The 22,465-nt window shown below is 56.0% G+C and overlaps 8 protein-coding genes across 8 annotated transcripts; 3 read left to right on the top strand and 5 right to left on the bottom strand.

Annotated features, from left to right (window-relative positions):
- Window positions 1-20: 20 nt before the first annotated feature.
- CH63R_01203 (DSBA-like thioredoxin domain-containing protein) lies at window positions 21-809 on the bottom strand (the record flags this gene model as incomplete). The annotated part of the gene is made up of 2 exons (XM_018296178.1): window positions 21-665; window positions 735-809. The coding sequence occupies 2 exons, from the start codon at window positions 807-809 to the stop codon at window positions 21-23; spliced, it is 720 nt and encodes a 239-aa protein (XP_018164540.1).
- Window positions 810-1,382: 573 nt separating this feature from the next.
- On the bottom strand, window positions 1,383-2,462 carry CH63R_01202 (Ring finger domain protein; the record flags this gene model as incomplete). Its single annotated transcript, XM_018296177.1, has 1 exon — window positions 1,383-2,462. One exon carries the CDS (start codon window positions 2,460-2,462, stop codon window positions 1,383-1,385), a length of 1,080 nt encoding a protein of 359 aa, XP_018164539.1.
- Window positions 2,463-2,898: 436 nt separating this feature from the next.
- On the top strand, window positions 2,899-4,390 carry CH63R_01201 (DNA replication regulator SLD2; the record flags this gene model as incomplete). The annotated part of the gene is made up of 2 exons (XM_018296176.1): window positions 2,899-3,040; window positions 3,099-4,390. The coding sequence occupies 2 exons, from the start codon at window positions 2,899-2,901 to the stop codon at window positions 4,388-4,390; spliced, it is 1,434 nt and encodes a 477-aa protein (XP_018164538.1).
- A 175-nt stretch (window positions 4,391-4,565) lies between these two features.
- On the bottom strand, window positions 4,566-8,403 carry CH63R_01200 (Dimethylaniline monooxygenase; the record flags this gene model as incomplete). Its single annotated transcript, XM_018296175.1, has 5 exons — window positions 4,566-5,630; window positions 5,726-5,762; window positions 6,338-7,164; window positions 7,255-7,837; window positions 8,270-8,403. The coding sequence occupies 5 exons, from the start codon at window positions 8,401-8,403 to the stop codon at window positions 4,566-4,568; spliced, it is 2,646 nt and encodes an 881-aa protein (XP_018164537.1).
- Window positions 8,404-9,200: 797 nt separating this feature from the next.
- Window positions 9,201-11,269, top strand: CH63R_01199 (major facilitator superfamily transporter; the record flags this gene model as incomplete). Its single annotated transcript, XM_018296174.1, has 6 exons — window positions 9,201-9,316; window positions 9,448-10,094; window positions 10,184-10,490; window positions 10,564-10,875; window positions 10,986-11,057; window positions 11,113-11,269. 6 exons carry the CDS (start codon window positions 9,201-9,203, stop codon window positions 11,267-11,269), a joined length of 1,611 nt encoding a protein of 536 aa, XP_018164536.1.
- Window positions 11,270-11,549: 280 nt separating this feature from the next.
- CH63R_01198 (Alkaline phosphatase) lies at window positions 11,550-13,275 on the bottom strand (the record flags this gene model as incomplete). The annotated part of the gene is made up of 5 exons (XM_018296173.1): window positions 11,550-12,337; window positions 12,394-12,678; window positions 12,746-12,862; window positions 12,920-13,019; window positions 13,075-13,275. The coding sequence occupies 5 exons, from the start codon at window positions 13,273-13,275 to the stop codon at window positions 11,550-11,552; spliced, it is 1,491 nt and encodes a 496-aa protein (XP_018164535.1).
- Window positions 13,276-15,851: 2,576 nt separating this feature from the next.
- On the top strand, window positions 15,852-17,903 carry CH63R_01197 (Prefoldin subunit; the record flags this gene model as incomplete). Its single annotated transcript, XM_018296172.1, has 3 exons — window positions 15,852-15,943; window positions 15,995-16,078; window positions 16,133-17,903. 3 exons carry the CDS (start codon window positions 15,852-15,854, stop codon window positions 17,901-17,903), a joined length of 1,947 nt encoding a protein of 648 aa, XP_018164534.1.
- A 527-nt stretch (window positions 17,904-18,430) lies between these two features.
- On the bottom strand, window positions 18,431-22,171 carry CH63R_01196 (Cytosine-specific methyltransferase; the record flags this gene model as incomplete). Its single annotated transcript, XM_018296171.1, has 2 exons — window positions 18,431-21,322; window positions 21,608-22,171. The coding sequence occupies 2 exons, from the start codon at window positions 22,169-22,171 to the stop codon at window positions 18,431-18,433; spliced, it is 3,456 nt and encodes a 1,151-aa protein (XP_018164533.1).
- Between the last annotated feature and the right edge of the window lie 294 nt (window positions 22,172-22,465).

Here is a 22,465-nt window from a genome sequence, read left to right as displayed (position 1 = left end):
AAAACGAATCTCGCATGCTCTTAGCATGACAGTCCTTCTCCTCCGCTCGATCCCTGGCCGCCCTTCTCCTTGGCCGCCACGATTTGTCTCAGAAACTCGCCCACCTCCTGCGCGCCGCCGACCTCGTACTTGTCGTTGATGACAAAATGCGGCACCCCGCGGACACCCATCCGGTAGGCATCCTCGACCTGCTCATCAACCTCGCGCCCGCCCTTGCCCTCCTCGAGCCACTTGCGCACCTCGTCCCTCTCCAGCCCGCCCCGGGCGGCCGCGTCGACAATCATGTCCCAGCTCGTCACGTCGCCGTCCTCCTCAAAGTAGCTCTTCATGATGGATGTCATGACGGCGTTCTCGACCTCGGGGCCCTTGGACTTGGCCAGCTGGATCGCTCGGTGCGCGTCGCGCGTGTGCCCGGTCTTGCCGCCAAAGGTGAAGTTGAATCCCTCGGCCACACCCAGCTTCTTCATGTGCGCATGCATCATCTCGAGCCGGTCGGCGCCGAACCGCGACGCCATAACCTCGTTGACGGGCAAGCCCTTGGCCGGCGCCGTCGGGTTGAGGTAGTAGGCCTGCCATGTGACATTGAAGGTGTCGTCCTTGCCACCCGGGTACGTCTTCTTGTACAGGTCTATCGCCCGGTTCAGGCGGGCATTGCCAAGATAGCACTTTTGTTTTGTTTGGTCGTGTTAGTGGGGGTTATTGGAACAAGGTTTGTCAGCAAAGTGACGTCTTACAAAAGGGCAGACAGGGTCTGAGATGATTTTGATGTTGATGTTGGTCATTTTGCTTGCTTGTCGTGAGGCGTTCATTCGTTACAGATTATACAGGGTATTTGGATGTTTAAAGGAAACGTTTAATTGGGAAATCGACAATGATGGGAATCGTCTGATAAAAGGTCTCGGCTTGAGATTTCGGATGCAAAATGTCTTTGTGAGATCGCCTCGGCATCTTGAAGCACGGGCGGGACTCCGCCCAGCTTGCCGACTTCCCTTGATTACCAAGCAGGTCCGGACTCCGATCAGACCGGAATCTATTAGGGAGGTGGGGGTTTCTTGACCGGGCCGACGGGATTGCCGCCTTTTCATTCCATCGGCAAATCCACCCCCCCATTGTTCAGCCCAGGAGAGAGCGGCGAAGGCGGGACTAAGAAACTTCCGGCGCACTGCAAGGGTCCATTTCGATACCTGATTTGTTGTGTTGTATTGTCATCATTCGTCTATTAAGCTCTGATGTCTTGCCTAGAGGTCCGTGTCGTTCAAGGTTACATTGGGGCCCAGTGTAGTCTGGACGTCTCATCCATCAAAAGATTCCGCCAAAAAATTCCGCCACCGCCACAGCCAGAAAAAACAGGGTATCGTGTGGCTTGGGTCGTTTCTAAGGCCTTAGTCAACTGTGTATCGCTCCGTCGCCTCTCGTAATCTCTCATCATTTCGTGAACGACGTGACTCGTAGGGCTCGCGCCGGTACCTGCGTCGCTCGTCTCTCCTCCAACTCGAGGGATAGATCCCGTCGGCACCACCCGAAGTTTCTGCGCGGTTGCTTGCGCCGGGGCTTTGAGATCGCCGCCGTTTAGGGACAACATCTGGATACTGCACAGCGCGGTCCCAGCTCTCTAGCGACATGTAGGGACTCCGCAACCACGCCCTGAGCTCATGAAGCAAGAGTCGCGTGTTCTCTCTTCCCAAAAACTCCTGGATCAGCTCCTCGGCCTGGCCCATGCTGCCCTGCATATCGACGGTTTTAAGGATCGCAACGATGTATTCAAGGAGAAATTCGGCATTGTTTGCTCTCCGTCGTCGAACAGGGTCGGCATCCTGGGGCCGCGCGTCGATATCCGGGGAGAGGAACTCGAAGACCTGCAGCTCTCGACGGAGAAAAGTGCGCGCGCGGGAGACAAGTTCCGTATCGGACGCGAAAATTTGCGGCGTCAGGTCTCTGTATCTCGAGATCCGGTTCGAGCCGACATGTAGCGAGTATAACTGGTTTCGATAGACGGCCCTCCGGCGGGCAATCGCTCCATCCTGAGAAGGGGTGAAAGCCCGACTTGCGTGCGCATGAGGCCGTGGGTGTCGTGGGCGTGTCTGGGAGTAGTATCGCCTCGGTTGTTGGCTCGGCGGAGAAGCTCCTGCAGCGTTGGCCTTGTTCTGTGGCCGCTCTGGTACCTCAAATGTCTTCCATCGTTTTCGGTCGTCGCTGAAATCGTAGCGAACCTCCTTGATTTCTGTCTTACACAGCGGGCATGCTGTCTGTTGCTCAAGCCATGTTATGAGGCAGAGGTAGTCGAAATTGCGATGGTGGCACGGTTGCGTCTCGCAACCTTCGGTGATCTCTTCCAGGCAGATGACGCAGCAGTCTTGGAGGTCGGCCGGTCGCGAGGATATCTCCTGCAGTGTGGTTTGTAAGACGGCGGAACGGAGATCTCGTGGGTTCGAGGTGTCGCCGGTTGCCGCTTCAGGGGACATGCCAAAAGGTGCAGAGTTCCGCAGAGGAGGTAGTCAAAGTGTCGAGGCAAGACAAGACGATAGAGATGTGCTGTTTCGAGAGTGTCACTGGGTGCGACCACCACCACCTTGATTAGGTAGGCACCTTAGTCAGCTGCAATGAGCTGAGGCCGATCTCAGTGGGGTTGGGGTGAGGCCGGTGCACTGATCCAACCCCCCCCCCCCCCTGCTACTGAACTGCTGGGCAACCATGAATCTTTCGCGTTTAGTGGTTTTCGTGTGTCGCGTCTCGATCGCGTCCCGCTCCCTATCCCTCCACATCAAAGTCCACCCAGGCTACGGATACCTTCAACCACCTAACTTCCTTATCTGCCCAGGTTGTCACACCTCCCATCTGTCACAACCACTTGCCTCCAATGACGTATTTACCCTCCAATTAGCCAAGAAACCCCTCGACATGGACGACCGAACGAGGGCTGATTACGAAGCAGAGTCCCAGAAACTTCGTGTTGAACTGAAGAGCTGGGAAACCTCATGGGCGAAATCTCATGACGGAAAAAAACCGGGCAGAGACGACATCAAGCGCAATACCGACATAGGTGCGCAGAGTGTTTGTTGTCAAACCTATTGGGCTCAAAACACTGATGATTTCGGCAGCACAAAAGTACAAGCAGTACAATAAAGTCCGCAACATTCTCTCTGGAAAGCTCCAGCCGCCCCCGAAGGCAGAACCCCAGCCGAAGAAGCGAAAAGAGAATCCCGCGCCCACCACGACGCCTTCCAAGAAACAGAAATATGTCGAGACACCTTTGAAAGGGAGATCGAATCCTGATGATGCCGGTCTCATTAGCACTCCCTCTATTTCTCGAACACTGTTCAGCCCCGCGGCCCCGAGATCGATAGGCCCTACACCGCAGCGCGACGGTCGCGTACTTGGACTGTTTGACTTGATGGTGGAGCGCGAACTTGGCACGCCTTCAAGAAGAAACCTGGATTTGAACACTTCTGCCGATGCGAGAGCGATGACGACACCGCGGAAGCGTGCCACGCCTACGGACGAGGAGGACAATGCGAGGTTTGGGCGTACACCTATGTCGACAAGCAAACGACAGATGCTGGACAGCTTCATGACGCCGTTGAAGAACAAGGGCATCCAAACACCCGATGCCAAAACACCCACAACCGTTTCGAAGCTCCAGTTCAGTACTCCGTCCTTCCTCAAAAGACACGCTCAACCGCCCCCAACCAAGGACGATGAGTTCACGGCGCCGCCTCTCCGTTTGCCCCGGAAGCCAATTGTCCGGGGTCTTAGTGCCATTGTCGCAAGCCTCCGAAAAGTGGAGGAGGAAAAGCTGGACGACGATGACGATCTCGATGCCCTTCGAGAAGCAGAAGGCGAGGTCGTCCAGCCGAAAGCGCCCCCGAAGCCGAAGAACGACGAGATGCTTGCTGCCGACAGCCAAGTGCATCTTCCTCTAGGCGGATTTGATGACGAAGGCTTATACGATAGTCCTGATGAAGAGCAGAAAGGCAGGGATGGAATGCCGTTGAGGGTCTACAAGAAGAAGGGCCAGAAGCGAACAACAAGACGAAGCAACATGAAGCCTGTTCAACTCAAACGACCATCTGGCCTGGCCGAGGGCGGGCAGGAAGCGGAAGACGATGAGTTGAATGTGTCGGGAACACAAGAAGCCAACGGTGCGGCGGATGAGATGCAAGATGAGCTTGCGGGCCTGGGGCCTGACTCGGACGCGGAATTCGACGAGTCGGCAACACGCAAAGAATCCAAGATAAAGGGTGCCAAGAAGACGGAAAAGGCGGGGGCGGTCAAGAAGGCCGTGAGGAAGGTCAACGAAATGGCGCACACAAACTTCCGGCGGTTGAAGTTGAAGAACCATGGCGCCAAAGGCGGACCGGGACACAACAGCAAATTCCGAAGACGGCGCTAAGTTCGAGGGTTGCATCGGAAGGCGTTTGCATGGAAAGCGATATCCTGTTTTACGGTGTTAATGAGTCAATGCCCACTATACCAATGCCACATACTGCTCTTGTGCGTGCTGGCTTCTTCTCGAGACATCACATCAACAGCAGCGGAACGCGTGTGAACTGAATTGCTTGCCACCACTATATGAAACGACTCTTGACGCGAAGTATGAGAACGAGGAGGTAGAATGTCGCAAAGTCGCAGCTGATGGATACCAGAAGCCACGACAAACCTGCCGAGAAGGCGACGCGGTTCACGAGGAACCGGTCTGCGTCGACCACCATGTCTGCGGGAATCACGCCGTCCTTCTCCGACAACCATTCCGTCTCGACCCAGGCAGTGTCATTTCCGACATCACACATCTCCAGCTCCACAAATTTGTCGATGAGGTCGTGGCCGCGGCTGATCTGTCGCTGCACTCTTCTCAAGCTGCTGTGTGATTGTCCGCCCCGAGCCACGGGCATCGGTTCTTCTCCTTTGCGGAACACGGGCGGAGTCGACTCCTCGATCTTGTCTCGGTACCCTTTGCGGTCGTTCTCGATCGCAGCCAGCAGCCGGATGAGCGTGATGTGGTCACTGAACAGCGCCCAAGCCCAACAGAACGCAAGACCGGCCTGCAGCAGCATGTTCGTCGCCACGTCCCGCGTCTCCAGGCCGTCCAGCTGGGCGCCGCAGCAGTTCTTCAACGCCTGTTGCCGGTTGAGGATCTCGCGGTAAGACCGCAGCCGCGGGGGCGGCGACCTGTACAGGTGCGGGCACCACTTGTCCATCCTCGCCTCGGCGTGGTCCTCCTTGTGCCAACGTTCCTTTCGGAAGGCGACCCAAAAACCGTAGAGGTTGTCCGCGAGGGCGCGCGAGAGCGGCACGGATCTGAATAGCTTCTGCCACCAGACGGCGGACCAGTCGGTCGCAAGGGCCAAATGGAGGAGGAACCCGACGATGTCGCTAATGAGGAAGTTCGACGTGAGACTTGGTCCGCGCAAGATGCCCTTTATGTCGACACGCAGCGCTCTGATGCAACGGCCCAAACCAAAGCCAGACGGTGATTTCGGGGGCTTCGGTGGCGGCGGCGGCGACAGGATGTCCATGCTTGCGTCAGTGAACGAGAACCTCGCGGTCCAGCATTCAGCAAAGCTGTTCGGCTGTCGGGGGGGCCTGGGACACCGGTCCTTTTCACATGCCACGCCATTCCGGCCAACATGTTGCTATTCGTCCGTTGCAAGCACAGATGAAGAGCCAATCCCCCAGACCCGGGCTCGCCGAGCCTGAGATGCGCTGGCAGGATTATTGGGTCCCTTACAGTACAGATTCCGTGTGGGGGAGCCCGCTGCTGGACACTAAATATCACAAGCAGCACTGACGTCTGATGTAAGACGACGCCCATACGTACGTAAGCGCTTATACCGAACCCTTAGCCCCCCCTCCCTCGCTGGTTTGGTTCCAGCAAGCGAATCTGTCTGGCTTAGGGAACGAGGCGCGTTGTAGATCATGTGCTCTACAGGGTCGTTTAGCTCGAATGGGCCGCCTGCATCCTCGCGTCAGAAACCTTGGCCTTGGCTGGCCGTGTCAGATCGTCCTTATCGCAGGCGACCTCCACGGATGCCACTCTCTGTCTCTTCCTTCTCTAACACAAGTAGCTCCAAGACCGATTCAGACAAAGCCCTAGCCTCAATCTTTTCGACACACCGCATGAGGAGGAAGCTGGTCCATCTTCGACCTTTTCAAACTCTTCGGCCTATGACCATTCAGCCCTCACAGTCCAAGCAATCCTTAACCAGGCAGGACTCCTTTCGTCGTCGTCTCGCCCCAGGCCACAATGTTTGGAACCGCCGGCACCGATGCTATCTCATACTTACTCACTGCTTCTGTGGAGACAGATGGCCCAACTCTGAGATGATTGATTGATACCTACAGGATTTCTTGAGCCGTCTCAACCGTTGTCACGACGGGGGCTTTCTCGAGCTCTGTCCCATTCACAGATGGTAAACGAGCACCCTTGCCCCCCTTCTCTTCGAGACCACCCGTCGACGACGATTCCTGCTCGAGCTCCTCCTGTGCTTGGGCATTCAACCTTACCCACATCTTTTTCCTCAATTCGAGGCCGTCGAGGAAGACCTGGAGCCACGACGGGTCGTACGCCGGCAACGTCCTGCCAACGCCGTTCTCAGGCTCGCCGGCCAGCGCCCGCACGGTCTCAAAGTACTCTTCAAAGTGCGGGTGCACAAGCGAGAACCTGATGTCGTCGCCCTTCTCGGCAACCCGGTCGGCCTCCCACCTCGCCTGCTCGTCGGCCGACGGCAACCTCGCCCTTCCAGCCAGCACGCGAGCCGCAAGGACGGCCTGCCACTCAAAGATCTTGAACGTCAGGCCGGCCGCCACGGCGCCGATGAAGAGTAGCGTCGGGTCGCGGTGGTACACGACGTGCTGGTACAAGCCCGGGACGCGGTTGTTGCGGACCTCAACCGAGGGTAGGAACGGCAGGGTCCAGGTGAAGCCCGTAGCAAAGACGATGTTGTCGACGTCGGCGACGGAGGTGCCGTCGGAGAAGTGCACGGTCCGGCCCTCGATGCGGGCGATGGTGGCGCGGCGTGAGAGCCGCGGGTGGTTGAAGGCGCCGTCGCCAAAGTAGAGGTTCGCTTTGCGGCCGTTGACGACGGAGTAGACGGGGAGCTTCGCGGTTTTGACGAGGTCGACCGAGATGTCGGCCCCGGAGACGGAGGCGCCTACTACGACGACGCGCTGGTTGAGGGGGAAAGAGGGCGGGTTAGTTCTGATGGTCTGGACGCTCCCGTTCGCGACAATGACATGACAAGACAAAATTCGACGTACCTTGTCGCGGAACTGTTCCCGGCCGCGGAAGTGCTTGCTGTGGATGACGCTCCCCGGACGAGCCTTTTCAAAGTCGTCGAGTCCCTCGATGTCGGGGACGTATGGCACCCAGTAATGCCCCGTCGCAACTACGACAGCATCGAACCACTCGACCCACCACTCGTCCCCCTCGTCGTCCTCCCTCCTCAGCGTGAGCTTCCACTCGTGCCCGACCTTCTCGGCCCGCTCGACCGTTGTGTTGTAGGAAACGAAGTCCTGGTATCCGTTGCGGTTCACAAGTCCCTGGACAAAGTCGCGGACGACGGTCCAGTGGCGGAAGGGCGTGTCGGGCCCGTGCAGCGCGATGGAGTTCTCGGTGCGCAGCTCGGGGATGGCCTCCTCGGAGAAGGACATGGGAATGGCGTCGACGTTTGTCTCGAGGTAGGGGTAAATGCCGGACTCGGTGAAGCGTGGCGGCGACGGGGCCGGGTGTTTCGGCGTTCGGGTCGGGAGGGTCTCAGGGACCGGGATCGGGCGGTCAGCGGTGCGGGACGCCAGGGCGGAAAGGGCTGTGAGGTGAGGCGGCGGAATTTGGTCGCCAACCCTGAGGGGTCGGAGAGTTAGTGTATGTCATGGTCGTTTTGCTTGATCGGACACCACCCCATCTCTGGATGTGTAATGTACATATGTGGACATGGTCGCACAGCCCGGCCCTCATCCATCGGCTTCGGGTTTTACATGTGTCAAGGTTCCCAAGTTCTCCAAGCGATGTATTTCCAGCAGACCTCGAGGCAGGTCATCCGGGTCCTCATGCAGTTTTTGACTCGGTAAGCACGGGAAAGCATCCGCCTTTGTCTTATCTCGCCTCTTGAAAGACAGAGATGGAGCATCACCGACCGGGATCTCGGACCATCAAGGTACCCTGAGCAGCACCATATGAGCGCAACGGCGCCCTCCCCCCACCTCACGTCGCAGTCCATTGACGAAACATAAATCAAAACAGATCTGCCGGAAAGAGGAGAAAAAAACAACTCACCAGCAGCCGCCGGCAGCCTCGCGGCGCTCAAATACACGGATGACGTCGAAGGTCTTCTCACGGGCCAGGGCGTCGATAGTGATGGCGCCAGCCGGCCCCGCGCCGATGACTGCGACTCGCTTAATTGCGCCCATGTTTCCGGCGCACTTAGAGCAGGTCTAGGAGAGGGATCGATACCAAAAGGACGAGGAAACAAGAACAAAAGTGAGACGACAGGGAAACGAGAGAGGAGATGGACACTGGGAAGTGTTAGGAAACCGCCACGTGCAACTCGCGCGAGAAGGGGGCTTGCTCTTTTTCAACTCCGCAAACGTTCCTGTAAACGTCCGCCCTCCGAGAGCTTGGACTCGGCTCGCAAGGCCGGCCCCTCCCCCCCTAAAGACGGTCCAATGGAATCGTCGCAACCCGCCTGACGGGGCAGTCACGCAGGGATGTACAGGCGAAACACAATGAGGGAGACGCCTAATTGACCGGGGGCCCGCTGTGTTGAGACCCGTGAAGGGCCTGATTTGGTCATCTTAGCGCCCGATGGCGTTATTCTCGTTCACGCCGCACACCTTATCGATAAGAAGGACCCCTCCTTCATGGGTTAGGTGAGATGGTCCAAGGATTCCTGCGAGACCATCAGGGTTCGATTTTGGCTGCATCCTGCGTCATGGTGTGCGCTCTTGGACCCCCGGCGATTTTTTCTGGACTTGTACAAGAACCGCGAGTTGCATTGGCTTATCTCTCGATCGGAGATGGGTCCCATCTCGAGGTCGGACAGGGGCAAGGGCGTGAGACGGACCACCGCGGGAGCCTGACCGGGACACCTGGATGGCCGGCGACAAGAGTGAAAAGCAGTCGAAGGGGACGGCCATTCATGGCCGGGTAGAACAGCTCGTCTTTGATTGTTTCGTTTCCCGTCTGTGACCACCGGCGATCGACAGTCATGGATTCGCCCACAGACGACAAGATGGTGTGTGACACCCCGACGGACCGGTCCGTCGCAGCGTCGGAAGATAAGCCGGAGTGGGATCATCAACAGGAGCAGAAGGCCAAGAGGAAGTATGCAACACACACACTCACACACACACTCACACACACATACACATACACATACACACACATACACACACATACATACACATCCTTGTCACAGCGCAGCACGTGGAAAATGAAGCTAACTAGGAGTCCAGAATCGATCTCACCGTCCTCCCGCTCCTCGTCCTCGGCCTGCTCATGTTCCAGCTCGATCGCATGAACCTCGCCAGCGCGCTTACGGCAGGCTTCGCAAAGGATATTGATGTCAGCCAGGACACAATCAACCTCGGCAACCAGCTCATGTTCATGGGTACCGTCGTGCTGGAAATCCCATGCAACCTGCTTCTACAATGGGTGCGTTCCCGCCATGTGTTGTCGTCTACGAACCGTCATCCCCCCCCCACACACACACACACATACACACAACTATACATCGTCACCCCCAACGAAGACTCCGAACAGCACCTCAGACTAACCACGCACACCCGGCAGTTTGGTCCCCGGAAATGGATATCTCTCCAGGTCCTGCTCTTCGGCCTCGTCGCCACCCTCCAGGTCCTCGTCAAGAACCGCGCCGGCTTCCTGGCTATCCGCCTCATGCTCGGCCTCGCCGAGGCCGGCTACATCCCCGGGTCCATGTACACCCTCTCAACCTGGTATACGAAGCGCGAGCTGGCGAAGCGCATCGCCATCTTCATGTTCGGCCAGTTCGGCGGCAACGCCCTGAGCCCCCTGCTCGCGACGGGCATCTTGAAGTTGGCGGGCAAGGGCGGGTTGAAGGGGTGGCAGTGGCTCTTTTTGCGTAAACAACCCCCCAACTCCCTCCCAAACCCGGATCATCGATTCCGGTTTCCAACTATAGAGTGCCTTGTTGCTGACAGCGATCTACAGTCGAGGGTCTTGCAACGCTCGGGGTGGCGTTGATGCTCATCTTCCTCCTCCCCGGATCCCCCGACACGCCGAAGCCTCTGGGAAGCCCGGGCATTGTCCGCTTTACCACGGACCAGCGGGAGATACTCCAAAAGAGGATACACGCCGACGAGCCCGGGAGCAGGCACGGCGTCCACGGCATCGAGATCCCCTGGGCCCTGGTCTGGAAGACAGTCAAGCACTACAAGCGGTGGCCGCACTACGTGTCCACCTTTTGCGTCTTCTCGACCTGGTCGCCGTTGACGACCTACACCCCCTCCATCATCATGTAAGCAAGGCCTCCTTCCACCCCAGGTTGTCTTTGTCCGAAGAGTGGCGTCTGACGGCCCGTCCACGTGTAGGGCCCTTGGCTTCGACCGCATCAGCGCCAACGCCCTCGCCGCAGTGGGCGCCTCTCTCGCCATGGCCGTCGTCTTCGCGTTCGCCACGCTGAGCGACCGGACCAACAAGAGAGGAATGGCGGTCATCCTGGGACACGTCTGCTACCTGACCATCTTGGTCGTCGCTCGCAGCATCCACCCACACGTCGGGAAATGGTCGAGATGGGGTTTGTGGACAATGATCAATGCCTTTGCCGTCTGCTACCACCCGGCACATAACACCTGGCTGCAGGTCAACTGTCGTGATCCCGGCGAACGCAGCATTGGAATCGCGTAAGCTTTTTACTCCATTATATTCCTCTCTCTCTCTTTCCGTCAGAAGGGTCCCCCCCCCCTTCTACCCTCAATGTATCGGCAAAATGATGAGGCTGACAACTGAGTAGCATGTGGGTGATGTCCGCCATCAGCGGCCTGATGGTCGGGTCGCAGTATTTCAGGGGCGATGATCTGCCGTTGTAAGTCTCTCCTCCGGAAAACCGTGTTGTATCCCCGAGCCTAATATCGGTCCAGCTACGACAAAGGACTCCTGACTATGATCATTATGGTCTCGGTGGGCATGGCCTTCGCGCTCCTTCAAGAGGCCGTTTATTTCGTGCACAACCGGCGCGTCGCCCAGGGCAAGCATACGTCCAAAGACGGGTCGGAGCCGTATGTGTACGTCTTTTGACCGACTTTATCGACGTTGGTTTTCTTCTGCTGCATAAAGTATCGTGTCCTTGGAGGGCCCACTGGGGTGTAAGGTGTCACAACTGGGATTTGAACGTATTTCGAATGGCGATCGAGGGGTAAACCAAAAGCGGCCGCCGGGATTCACGTCTTTCGAAGGCTCACGATGATGATTTACACGCGACAAGGATTGAGAGTTTTGAGTGATTTGCGTTTACTGCAAATTAGATGAAAACGGGCCTCGGTTACAAGGGACATGTTCGATGCTCAGCCGCCCCTCTCTAGTGAGCATGATCGTGGCCATGGACGTGCTCGTCGGCGCGCTTGTTCATGTCCCGCTTCCCAACCCACGCGGTGCCGTTGGCGCGCAGAAGCCTCGTGACCTCGCCCATGTTGACACCGAGGGCCTTCTCAATGTATTTGGGAAGCTCTGTGTTGTCCCAGTTGCCCGCCATGTCCGCCTTGATCGCGCGCCCGTTCTCCCCGGCGCCATACCCATACAGCGTGATGTCGGACGCCGTGTGGCCGCCAGTAGACCAGTGGACACCGGCACGGCTGGCGAGCAGGTTACCCAGCTCCATGTCCAGCGAACGCGCCGCGAGGAGCGTGTTCACCTCAGCGTCCGTGGCATCGGCGAGCCCGTACTCGGGCAGGATCTCACCGACTAGGAAGGCCTTCTTATCGGGCCCCGTGTACCCGCCCCAAGTCTTCATCAGGGCCTCGGTAGAGGCGTTGACCTTGGATAGCGGCAGCGGGTTGAAGCCGTTGAGCGTCAAGCCGCCGCACTCGTGGTCTGCCGCGGACATGAGCATGGTGTCCGGGTGCTCGTCGATCCATTCCCGGACGAAGCCCATGACCTCGTTGTAGTGGATCGTGTCGAAGAGATGCGCGGCCGGGTCGTTGGCGTGGCCGGCGTGGTCGATGCGTGATGCCTCGATCATGAGGAAGTAACCCTCCTCCTTGCAGTGCGTGGCGCGGTGGAGCGAGTTGAGGGCAGTCTCGACCATTTCCAGGAGCGAGGGCTCCTGCTCGGGCTGGCGTGAGCGGTCAATCTCGTACATCATTTGGCCTGGATATGTGTGAGCCGTTGGTTTTACTCTCGAATGGAGAAGTCGTCAGATTTACCGTCGTTGAAGAGACCAATATAGGGAATACGGACGTCACCCAGGCCCTTGTCAAGAGCGTCAAAGGCCGAGCGGTTCTGCATGACGTGGTAGCCGTTCTCCTTGGCGAAGCCGAACAAGTCGATGCCGTCTCTGCGGCAGGACGTAGAGTCGGACTGCGGCTTGAAGTAGCACCGGCCGCCGCCAAGGAGGATGTCGGCGACGGGGCCGAGAGGGTGGCCGTAGCCGATCTCGTGCTCTGCAATCTTTGCGTACGAGTTACGGTCGGCAACATGAGCCGCATAGCCTATGGTTCCCATCAGCTTCGTTGATCGTGGGGACGACGCCAGGTTCTTGAGCCAGCTATTACTTACAGGCAGGGGTGGCGTGGTTGATGGTGCTAGTCACGACCAGCCCCGTCTTCATGCCTGCAAGCTTGGCAGCCTCGAGAATGGAGCCGACGGGCTGGCCGGCCGGGTCAACACCGATAGCTGGTCCACGTTAGTGAGTGGCGCAGAAATGGATTCAAGAGGGGATTGAGTGGTCACCGTTGTTGTATGTCTTGACACCACATCCGAAAGCAGTGGCAGAAGCGGCCGAGTCCGTGATGAGATTGTTGCTTGCGAGAGTACGGACGTTGCCAAGGACCTTTGATGACGATTAGGACAGAGATTCCCCCATATTCAAAGCTAGGTGGCCTTACCATCTTGTCGGCCGCGAGCTGGATGCTCACGGGGGCCCTCGGGTTCCCACCGTTCTCGATCAGGGAGACGTAGTCTCGCGCCATGGTCTGGGACGCGGGGCCGTATCCATCGGGGACGATGTAGATGAAATTCTTGACAGCAGGGGCCGACAAGGCAGAATGGGCCAGGGCGGCGGCAACGACGACAGCGGAGGAACGCATCTTGATTATGGAGACCAACGAAGATGTGAGTCCGAGTGAAGATCCCAAGGAAGTCAGACTATCAAGGTGGCAGCAACGTTTCTCAGCTATGTATAAATACCCGAGAACTTAAAGGGGCGTTGGCCTCATCTCCTGCAATGCACACTTTGTGTCATCATACCTCTGTGTCGCTTGCAGAGCCGTTTATTGCGGCGGCATCCACGACGTAACGAGTGAGTACTTGGCCAGACAGGCCACATTCAATAGTGTCTCAAAGACTTCTCGCATGAGGATTCGTACAAGTTCGCTCCTAGCACTGGAAAGAGCCTCTGTGCCGTCGGTAGCGTAACGGAGATCCCGCCAGGATGAGAGCTCATCTGGACGTGTGAGAGAACCTCAACGAATTGATCCGCCACCTGGTGCAGATATTCGGCAGCGTTCCTGAGAGCCAAGCCGCTTTAAAGCCCGGGATGCGACTTGGCGACAGACGCATCTTCCCCACTCGCCCCAATGGACGCCACGGGATGGCCAACGTGCTCCCCGGGGCAAAGGCAAGGAAGCATATTTCAACGTCGCCGGACCCCCGTCTATGCCTTGGCCTATGGGACGAGAGGGGAAGGTGGTACGACGGGTGCAGCCCACGTGCGTTAGGGGGCAATCATACTGACCTACCTACTCTGATAAGACAATGGGACACCTGAGAAGGGCTCACACTCATCTAAACGAGATGATGGGTGCTTCCGGCCTTGAAGCTTGTTACCACCTCGATTACCAAGTGATTGATGACGGGTGGAACAATAACGAGAAGATTCTTGAAGATAAAAGGCAGTGCGAGGTGGAAGCTGTTTGGCGTGTTGGTTTTTTTTGGGGCTAGCGTCTCGTGAGCGAAATTCGACACGGGATGCTGTAGATTGTTGCTCGTTAGTACACGGTAAGCTTCGGAAGCACTCTGTTGGAAAAACTTCATCTTTTCCGACTGGAGGTCATGCGGCGACGACCAGCGTGACGGTTGAGAGTCGCCAGCGATGCTCGATTTGCGCCAGCAGACCACTGCTTCCAGATCAGATGGCTAATGTCGCTTTTGGGCTGACAGTCGATTATAACCTGGAGGCATAAGCCTAGCTGTCGTACCTCTATTTCTCCCAATGACAGTCCGCCAGCTTTTGCTGTATTCTTGTTCATGGAGTTGATCGCATGTGGCGGAAGGCCAGGAAAACCGGGGCATCTGGCAGACCGCGACAGTGAAGACACGATGATTGTGATGATTGTCTGTAGCGCGACTCTCAGCCGAAACATGCCACTTGGCAAGAGTTAAGCGAGGCGTACCGGAGACATTGATATGGAAAAGCAGGAGAGAAACTGGAGGTGTCGCAGATGCGGTGATTCGAAAACTGGAGGAGAAGAGTGGCGCTGCTGCTGGGTTTGTCAATGACAACGAAAGACGGACGAGATGAGGATTAGGGTGGTCTTAAGTGAGGTCTAGCAGGCACAGTAAGGGTAGATATCCAAGGCAAGTAAGTGTACCTACCTACCTTTTCAAGTACCCAAGGTACCCACCCACCCACCCACCTAAGTACGATACTAGCTCCCAGCGAACGATTGGACCAAGTGGCACCCGTGAGTCTCCACCTGCGCCCACTTGTCCCGGGTGGTGTAAGCGCCTTGGGATTGATTGGTGAGGGACACACGGGAACGGTAGGGGCCGCCCCAGTCTGCCAATAATAACTTCCCGCGCGTCTGCAATCGACATCCTCAGAAACACTGAACAAGACGGTCAAGACGACATGACCACATACACACACGCAGATGCGGAACAACCAAGAAACCCCTTGTCATCAAAGTGAGAATCAAAACCTCGTATCAGGACTATGCGAGGCGCTTAACCATCCTTCTCCTGTCCATATGTTGCCTGCGACTTGATGTCGCGACCACCACGCCCCGACGAACTGAGGTACCCCGTCTAATAACAGTTCAACCCTGGGTCGCATCTTGGAACAAGATGCAAAGGCATTGGATGGTGTCGCTCCCAAACTGCCGGGCCCTCATCTAAATTGCTCCATCCAACCTTGCCCAATCGCCGACCAAGTGTTTCGAATGCCTTCACAGCCCGGCTGCTCGAATGGGCCGCGACACGGCCAGAAGTTCTAGGCCTCTGGATGGCCGTTGACTTTGAGTTCTCGTCAAGCCCAGTCATACAAGATGGGGCGTGCATCCTCATGTGTTTTGCATCCGACGAGCCTTGAAACCCCGTCATCGCCCAACATCATTGTCCTTTCCCCCGACTGTCTGGTCATAACGACGTCGATCTCCTTTCTCTTTTCCCTCCCTCTGTGACACTCTTTCCTTGTGTTTTGCATTTCCGTCTCTTTCTCAACCTTCTTGTTCTCTGTCTTTCGTTGTTGCATCTTTCTACTCTATTCATGATCCTTAGCTGATCGTCGCCTTTGTTCCCTCGTGATACCACGGCCTCTTGTGTTTGTGCGAGAACAGAGCGTCCTCTGGATACCATCTTATTCATAATATTCCTATTTATTGAAAGCAAAGACTGGCTCTGAGGAATACATCCCCAAGATAGCTTCCTCGCGTTACACATTACGATGCCCTCCAGTATCCGTATAGCAGACCTCTTGCTGCTCTTCTTGATCACTCAGACCGCGCAGGCTGGCCCAGTAGGACGTGCTGAGAGGTTGTAAGTAGATCCCTCCCTAACTCTTTCGTCCATCGCTCACCCTTTCCGTAGCTTTAGGAGGGATTGGAACACCACTTCCAGCGCAGTTAATGTTGATAGTGTTGCTGCAGAATCAAGCATCACCTCAGATCCAACGTATGTCCTTACCTTTCCCTCCATCTTTCGAGGCCGACACTTACGCAGACGCAGAGAAGCCGCGTCCTCTGCCGTCTCGGTGACGGCACAAGAGGAACAGGATGGTGTCACTCCAAGCCCAATATTCGTGACCCTCGATGGCACCACTACCGACACTCCGGACGCATCACGGCCCGCAAGAACAACACCTCTAGATATAATCCCTTCCACTACACCTGTCCCGTCTACAGCGGACTCACAGTCCACCCTAGAATCCCAGATTTTGCCCACAACCACGTCAAGGCCGATGCTCCTCCCTCCTATCTTCAGCACCATTTCACTGCCGCCGCACCTTACATCTGGCCTCCAGAACGAGTCGTATGTGCACTCCAGCAACATCGCATCGACATCAACCTCAGCCAGCGCTTCTGAGAGCCTTACCCAATCCATCAGCACCCCCCATACTACTTCACCCCTCTCCACCCCGGTTGAGGGCGATTCTTCAGTCGCCGCGCCGACAGTCTCGCTGCAGTCGTCCCTGTCTTTCGGCTTCCCCATCCCGGGAGAGACTACCACGGTGGCAACGGCCATCTCTGAACAGCTTCCATCCTCTACACTTGCTCCTGTCCTATCTAGTACTACAGCCAACACGGAGGCTTCCTCTCCTGCTTCGTCAACCGCCATCAGCCCTTCGTCAACTACGGTATCTCCAGTCCGGCCGGCTCCAGAGACAACTTCCTCAGGCCCAGCAACACCCTCCGCCACCATAACCCTCTCATCACCCTCGTCGGCACTCAAGGTTACAGGGACGCCCAACAACCAGGTGCCCACAATTCGCACATCGACCCCTGCCGCCTCGACAACCGTCTCGCCCGAAGTCGCCGCCAACAACCTCGCCTCCGCAAAGACTTTCAACTCTCTCTTCGATTCTCTTAATGAAAACTCCGCCTGCGCCGCCGGTCAGATTGCCTGCGTGAAAGGCAACATCGGCCTCTGCGGCCCCGATGGCGCATTTGCGATCCAGAGCTGCGGAGCCGGCACCTCGTGCTTCGCGCTGCCGATGAAAACAACCGAAGGCGTCATCGTCGGATGCTACGACCCCGAAGTGGCGAGCGGAATTTTGGGCACACCGGCTTCTGTCTCTGTACCGATATCGTCCACGGCTGCGCCCGAAGCCCCTTCGGCGTCGGGGGTCGTGTCGGAGGTGACCACGACCATCACCCCCACGATAATCGCTACCTACACTGTCTCCGTCGGTCCACCTGCTGTTCCGGACGCAAGCTTTGCAACGCCAGTCCCAGGATTCACCACCACTGTCGTTGTCACCAAGACTGTGGAGCCTGCTCCTACACCCTCATCCACGACGGCAGAAGAAGAAGAAGAGCCAACTGCGACATCTACATCTCGTCGGCGTACAATCACTTCGACAGCGGAGGAAGAGACATCGACTTCAAAGTCCACAAGAGCTGAGTCGACAACATCAGAGCTCACAACGGTAGAGACAACGCAGCAAACTTCCCGCTCAACACCGACACCCTCCACGACCCCAGCCAGCACCTCCACCACCGCAACAGGAACCGACACCGACACATTAATCGTGAGCCCGATTCCCACTGACGAACCCAGCGAACCGCCCGCCGTCGCCCTCGTCACCGTCGTCTTTGGCCCCTCCGCCTCGCGGGAGACTATCGCGGGAGGCACCCCGAAGCGCAAGGCCGACCCCACAACGTCTGCAAGCCTCCCGCCCGGCATCGGCGTACCCCAAGGCACGCCCATCTTGACAGTTTTCGTCACGGTGACACAAAAGGAGCGGGAGACCGTCACGGTCACTGTGACGAAGGATTGACACCATCGTCAGAGAAGCGGACTCGCTGACAAGGAGCTTGGGTGTTGAGAAGGGGCTTTTTTTTTAATTTAATTCTTTGACAGAAATATCAGTGAACGGCGGGAAGATACGTGTACAATTCGCCGCCACAAATCAAATCATTTTGGGCCTTCGAAAACCGCGCTGCTGCGATTAGGTATCGGAGCACATGTATCAAATAGGAAACCAATCTCAATGCCGCAGTCTTCAGGGGTTTTTCCATTAATGACTATTTCCATTCGTCGAAATATTTTGAAAGAACGATTCCCAAGGGTCTTGATCATTGAGTTCCATTTTGTGGGCTACATACATTCGTCACAGCACCCGTATGCAGCCTCGCTGGGCATATCTATGCCTCCGTATGTACGTCTCTACTGTGTCTCTCCCTTTGTCCAGGGGCCGCCATCTTGTTCGCCTCTAGTTCTATCAGCAAATGGCCGCCGGTTCCATTAGTTGCACCAAAGTCCCTTCGTGTTGGAAAGCCTTTCTTGCCCGTCTAGCCCAGTTCTTTAATCCAACTCAACAACCTCGACGTTCGATCTCGACGAGACCGATGCGACGGTCGACGCGGGAGCTGGCGACGAAAATGATGTCACAACCGATGACGAGGTCGATGTCAAAGCCGAGGCAGACCCCGAGGGCTCGTACTGTTCATTCGATCTCACCCTCCCTTCGCTAGCCATCTGTGCTCGGCTCGACTTCTTCAACTTCGAGACAAATGACTCAATCCCCAAGGAGCTTCCCAATTTACGCTTCGGCAGAGGACGCGGCGACTTTGAGACGGGAGTTCCCCTAGACGATTCGGCCAACGCAGGCGTTCCCGGGCTCATTGCGGAGTCTTCGACAGCATCATTCATCGACTGTGCCGGGGGTCGCCATACAATCGGATCAAGCTCCTCGCCGTCCACCAAGGAACCGAGCCAGGCCTCTCTGAAAGATACCCCGAGAGCAATCGACACCTCTCTGGATACGCTGTTGCCGATGATTTGGTACTGGTCAACAGGATTGCCCAGGATGATATCATTATCGCGGAATCCCTGGGCACGACGAGCTTCCATGACTGTCAATGGCCTATTCTGGTTCCAATGCAAGATTTTTCCGATAGAAGAGTCAGAAGGCTGGGATTTGGTTGTAATCGTATGCATGGGGTCGCTTGGTTTGACTCGACCGAAAGCCCGAGAGCCTTTGTTGACCCTCCTGCCCCTATCAGGGAAGCACTGCCTCTCTGCTTTCGTCATGGTACCTTTGCCATCTCTCCAGGATAGAAGAAAGTCCATGGCATATGGATGGAACGGAATGATGCTCATTTGTGTGCGGAGGTTCTTCGTAACGCCACAGGCAACCCTATGGTCAGGAAACTCTGCACAGAAATCCGGTTTGCCGTCCTTGATGTCAGGCAGGTCAGCAGTTGCTGCAGCAGCGGAGACGAACTTCAAGGCAGTCGGCACAGAAAGCTGTCGCTCTATCATGAACTGCCCGTTGGATAATTGGCCTAGCTTGAGTTTTCGCGCCTTGTAGTGGGAGTGTGAATGTCGTGGAACCTTTGGGAGCTTGAGACCTGGCGCCGCAAAGCAGAGGAAAACTCGAGTCCGTGTCTGAGGCGCACCATGTGACCAAGAATCAAGGAGGAAACACCGAGTCTGGTAACCAAGGCCAACAATTGCGCAGATGAGCTGACGGAAGACATCTTCCTTCTTCTTGGTTTCCGGTTGCACGATACCCTCAACATTTTCGAGCAAGCCGTATTTAGGCCTGTATGTGTCAATGAATGAGGCGAAAGCTGCTACCAGCGACTGGTTTTTGAGCTGCTTGGGTTTCGTTTTGTCGGACGTGAGGCGAGAGAACCCAGGACACGGGCTGCCACCGGAGACAAAATCCACCTGCCCGATTTCAGGAACATTGTCGCTGAAGGTGCCAAGCAATGCAAGCTTCTGGAGTTCCTCTATGGGACCAGTAAACGGAGCGACCGTGTTGCCTGCGTTGGCAACATAAGTGTGTACCGCCTTTGCATTCATGTCGTTGCACCAATCCATGGTGATGGCGCCAGCTTCTTCCAAACCACGTCCAAAATTCCCACCTCCACAGAAGAGGTCGGCACCCCTGAGCTTAGGGAAGGATTTGGAAGGGTCAAAAGCTTGTCTGAGACTGAACTCGGTGTCCTCAAGAGGGCACACACGTCCACACTGCAAGGCGTTCGTGATGTAGAAGGCGTTGCCAGCGCCACCGCGATCGTATGGGGGGACGATGAGCTCGCCTGGCCGGAAGATCCGTACAAGACATCTACCGGCGATTTGAGTGACTTTGTAGGAAACCTCCTCGTCACTGTAAAGTAATTCGTTTGTTGGCGTCTGTGACTCATAATGTTGTCGGCTCGGAAGGCGTCTGAAAGTGGCTAGTCCATTTGAGTTCGGTAGTACTGTCAACTCAACGACCTCAGCTTGTTCTTCTTGAGAGGAGGTGACTAGAACTGTGTCACCAAGCCGATATTCAAAGCTCGCTTCTTTCTCTTGATGGAAGAAGGAGCAGCGTCGGTGGGCTGGCGAGAAGGTCTCCCAACAATGCTCTGCGGTGAGATACGTCAGACGACAAAAAAAGTCGTTTTCTGTGTCTTGTGAACCATCCCAGTCGACAGAGTGAGTGGAAAGCACTTCCTCCTCCTTGATCTTGCCTATAACCTCTCCCTCGCCGGGGGATTCATGGCAGGTGCAATGGTCCGAGAAAAATATCTCATTGTTCCAGGGGTAGGTCATTTGCCCGCACGGGGTGTCGTTCGGTTGATACAGCCAAGTGACGTCGAATACAACTCCTGCTCGTGTATGGTGGACTTTCTGAACCATACCGTACCAGAGTTTATCATCCTGGTTGTTCCATAGTACCCTTTTCCTCTTGATGCTGACCTCAATGCTGGCGTCTGGCAGTATAGAGATCACGTCGCCTACCTGAATGCCTGATGTAGGCTTTTTCATGTTGAATGGCTGCTGGGCAGGGTGTATCTTGGTGCAAAGTTCGAGTTTAAGCGCCTTTGAGGTCTCGGTGCGCAATCTCTCAGTCTTGGGAGTGGGCTGGAGTTCTTCCAGCATCACTCCACATGGGAGTGCGTTGAATAACTGACAGATGTACGGAGTTACTACTGTCTTTGGGATTGTATCGCTTTGAGTTGACGGAGTAGATTCGCTTGCCACAATAGAAGGGAAGGCAGTGAAGTGTAGTATTTCTTTCCAAAGGCGGAAAGACCGGGCTGCTTCGCTAAGAATACCGTTGGCCTCTTTCCAAATGAACTGAATATTTGCGTTGACTGCAAAGCCGAAATCTGTTCCAGGGTATTGCTTGCGCCATCTCGAAAAAGCCAGGGAACCTTCATGCTTTTGTGAAAGCCAAATGCTGAAGTCTGAACGGAAGTCCTGGAAGCTGACATCGCGATTCTCCTCGTGGGCTTCTTCCAGGTAGTCGACGACATGTTTGGCCAGGTCCGCAATCCATAAAAACCCGGAGTGAAACCGTTTGTACTCTTTTGCTGGATTCTTCAGACGGTAGCAAACGTCTTTGTGGCCCCGAGACAGGCGCTTCGCGTTCAAGTCTGATCGAATCCAAATGTCTGAACCCACAGTCGGGTTTTCTATGCCGTACTTGCCAATTGGCAGCTCATTGAATGACACCTGGCGGACATGGATTCGACAATCAGCAACGGATAGCACACCGTCAAAAAACAAGCTGTCGTTACTTTGTTTGGTCGATAAATGCTGCAGAGGCCGCAATTCGGCTGGGTAATACGCCTTAGGGTAATCGACCTGCCCAGGTGCATAAGGCTGGGTGTAAACGACAAACTTGTCGAGTTCGATATCAATGTACCCGTCTCGAGGAATAACTCCTGACCACTGGTATTCTTCCAGCAAGCGTTCGACCGCAGACCATTCTCTTTGAGGTGGTGGCACTGGATTCTCACCCTGATACAGGTAACTGGGTGGTACTAGTGTGCTTTCTGGTATGTCAACCGAGAGTGAGTTGGAGAGTCGTAGAGTTGACGAAGGGAGAACGACCCCAACTGCATGTGCCTGACATTCCTCATCGAATACTTGCTCTTCCCCAGGAGCAGAAGGTGGCTCAAGTGCTTGCAGTGTCTGTTGGTGCTCGATCTCAACCAAATCTCCGTCCAGCTCCCAGCTCACAGAGTCATCCTCTCCCTCTTCGTCACTCAGCATCAGATCTAGGGGGTTCCACCCGAGAGGAAGGTCTTTGGTGGAATTGACCATTTTGTCTGAGAGCTAGTATTAGCGGAGGGGGACGTCAATTCAGCAAAAGCGGAAGACACGTACTGGCTGTCTTCCACGATATGGCTTCCCCCAGATAATCGCCACATGTGGGATACGTCAGGCGTCTGAGTATCCGACGTGAGTGGGCGCCCTGAAGCAAAGTTGTGAAGTGAGGTGGCCCGGCACGGTTCAGGCTTGGCGTCAGGGACGAGGTGCAGCTGCTCCAACCCGAGCTGAAGGAAGTTGCTTAACAACACTGCCAACTGTTAGAGGGCGAAGGAGACGTACCGAAAC

The sequence above is a fragment of the Colletotrichum higginsianum genome, chromosome 1, assembly GCF_001672515.1.
Source record: "Colletotrichum higginsianum IMI 349063 chromosome 1, whole genome shotgun sequence".
Taxonomy (NCBI): domain Eukaryota; kingdom Fungi; phylum Ascomycota; class Sordariomycetes; order Glomerellales; family Glomerellaceae; genus Colletotrichum; species Colletotrichum higginsianum.
The sequence above is the reverse complement of the archived record's forward strand: the minus strand, read 5'-3'. Positions and strand labels throughout refer to the sequence as shown.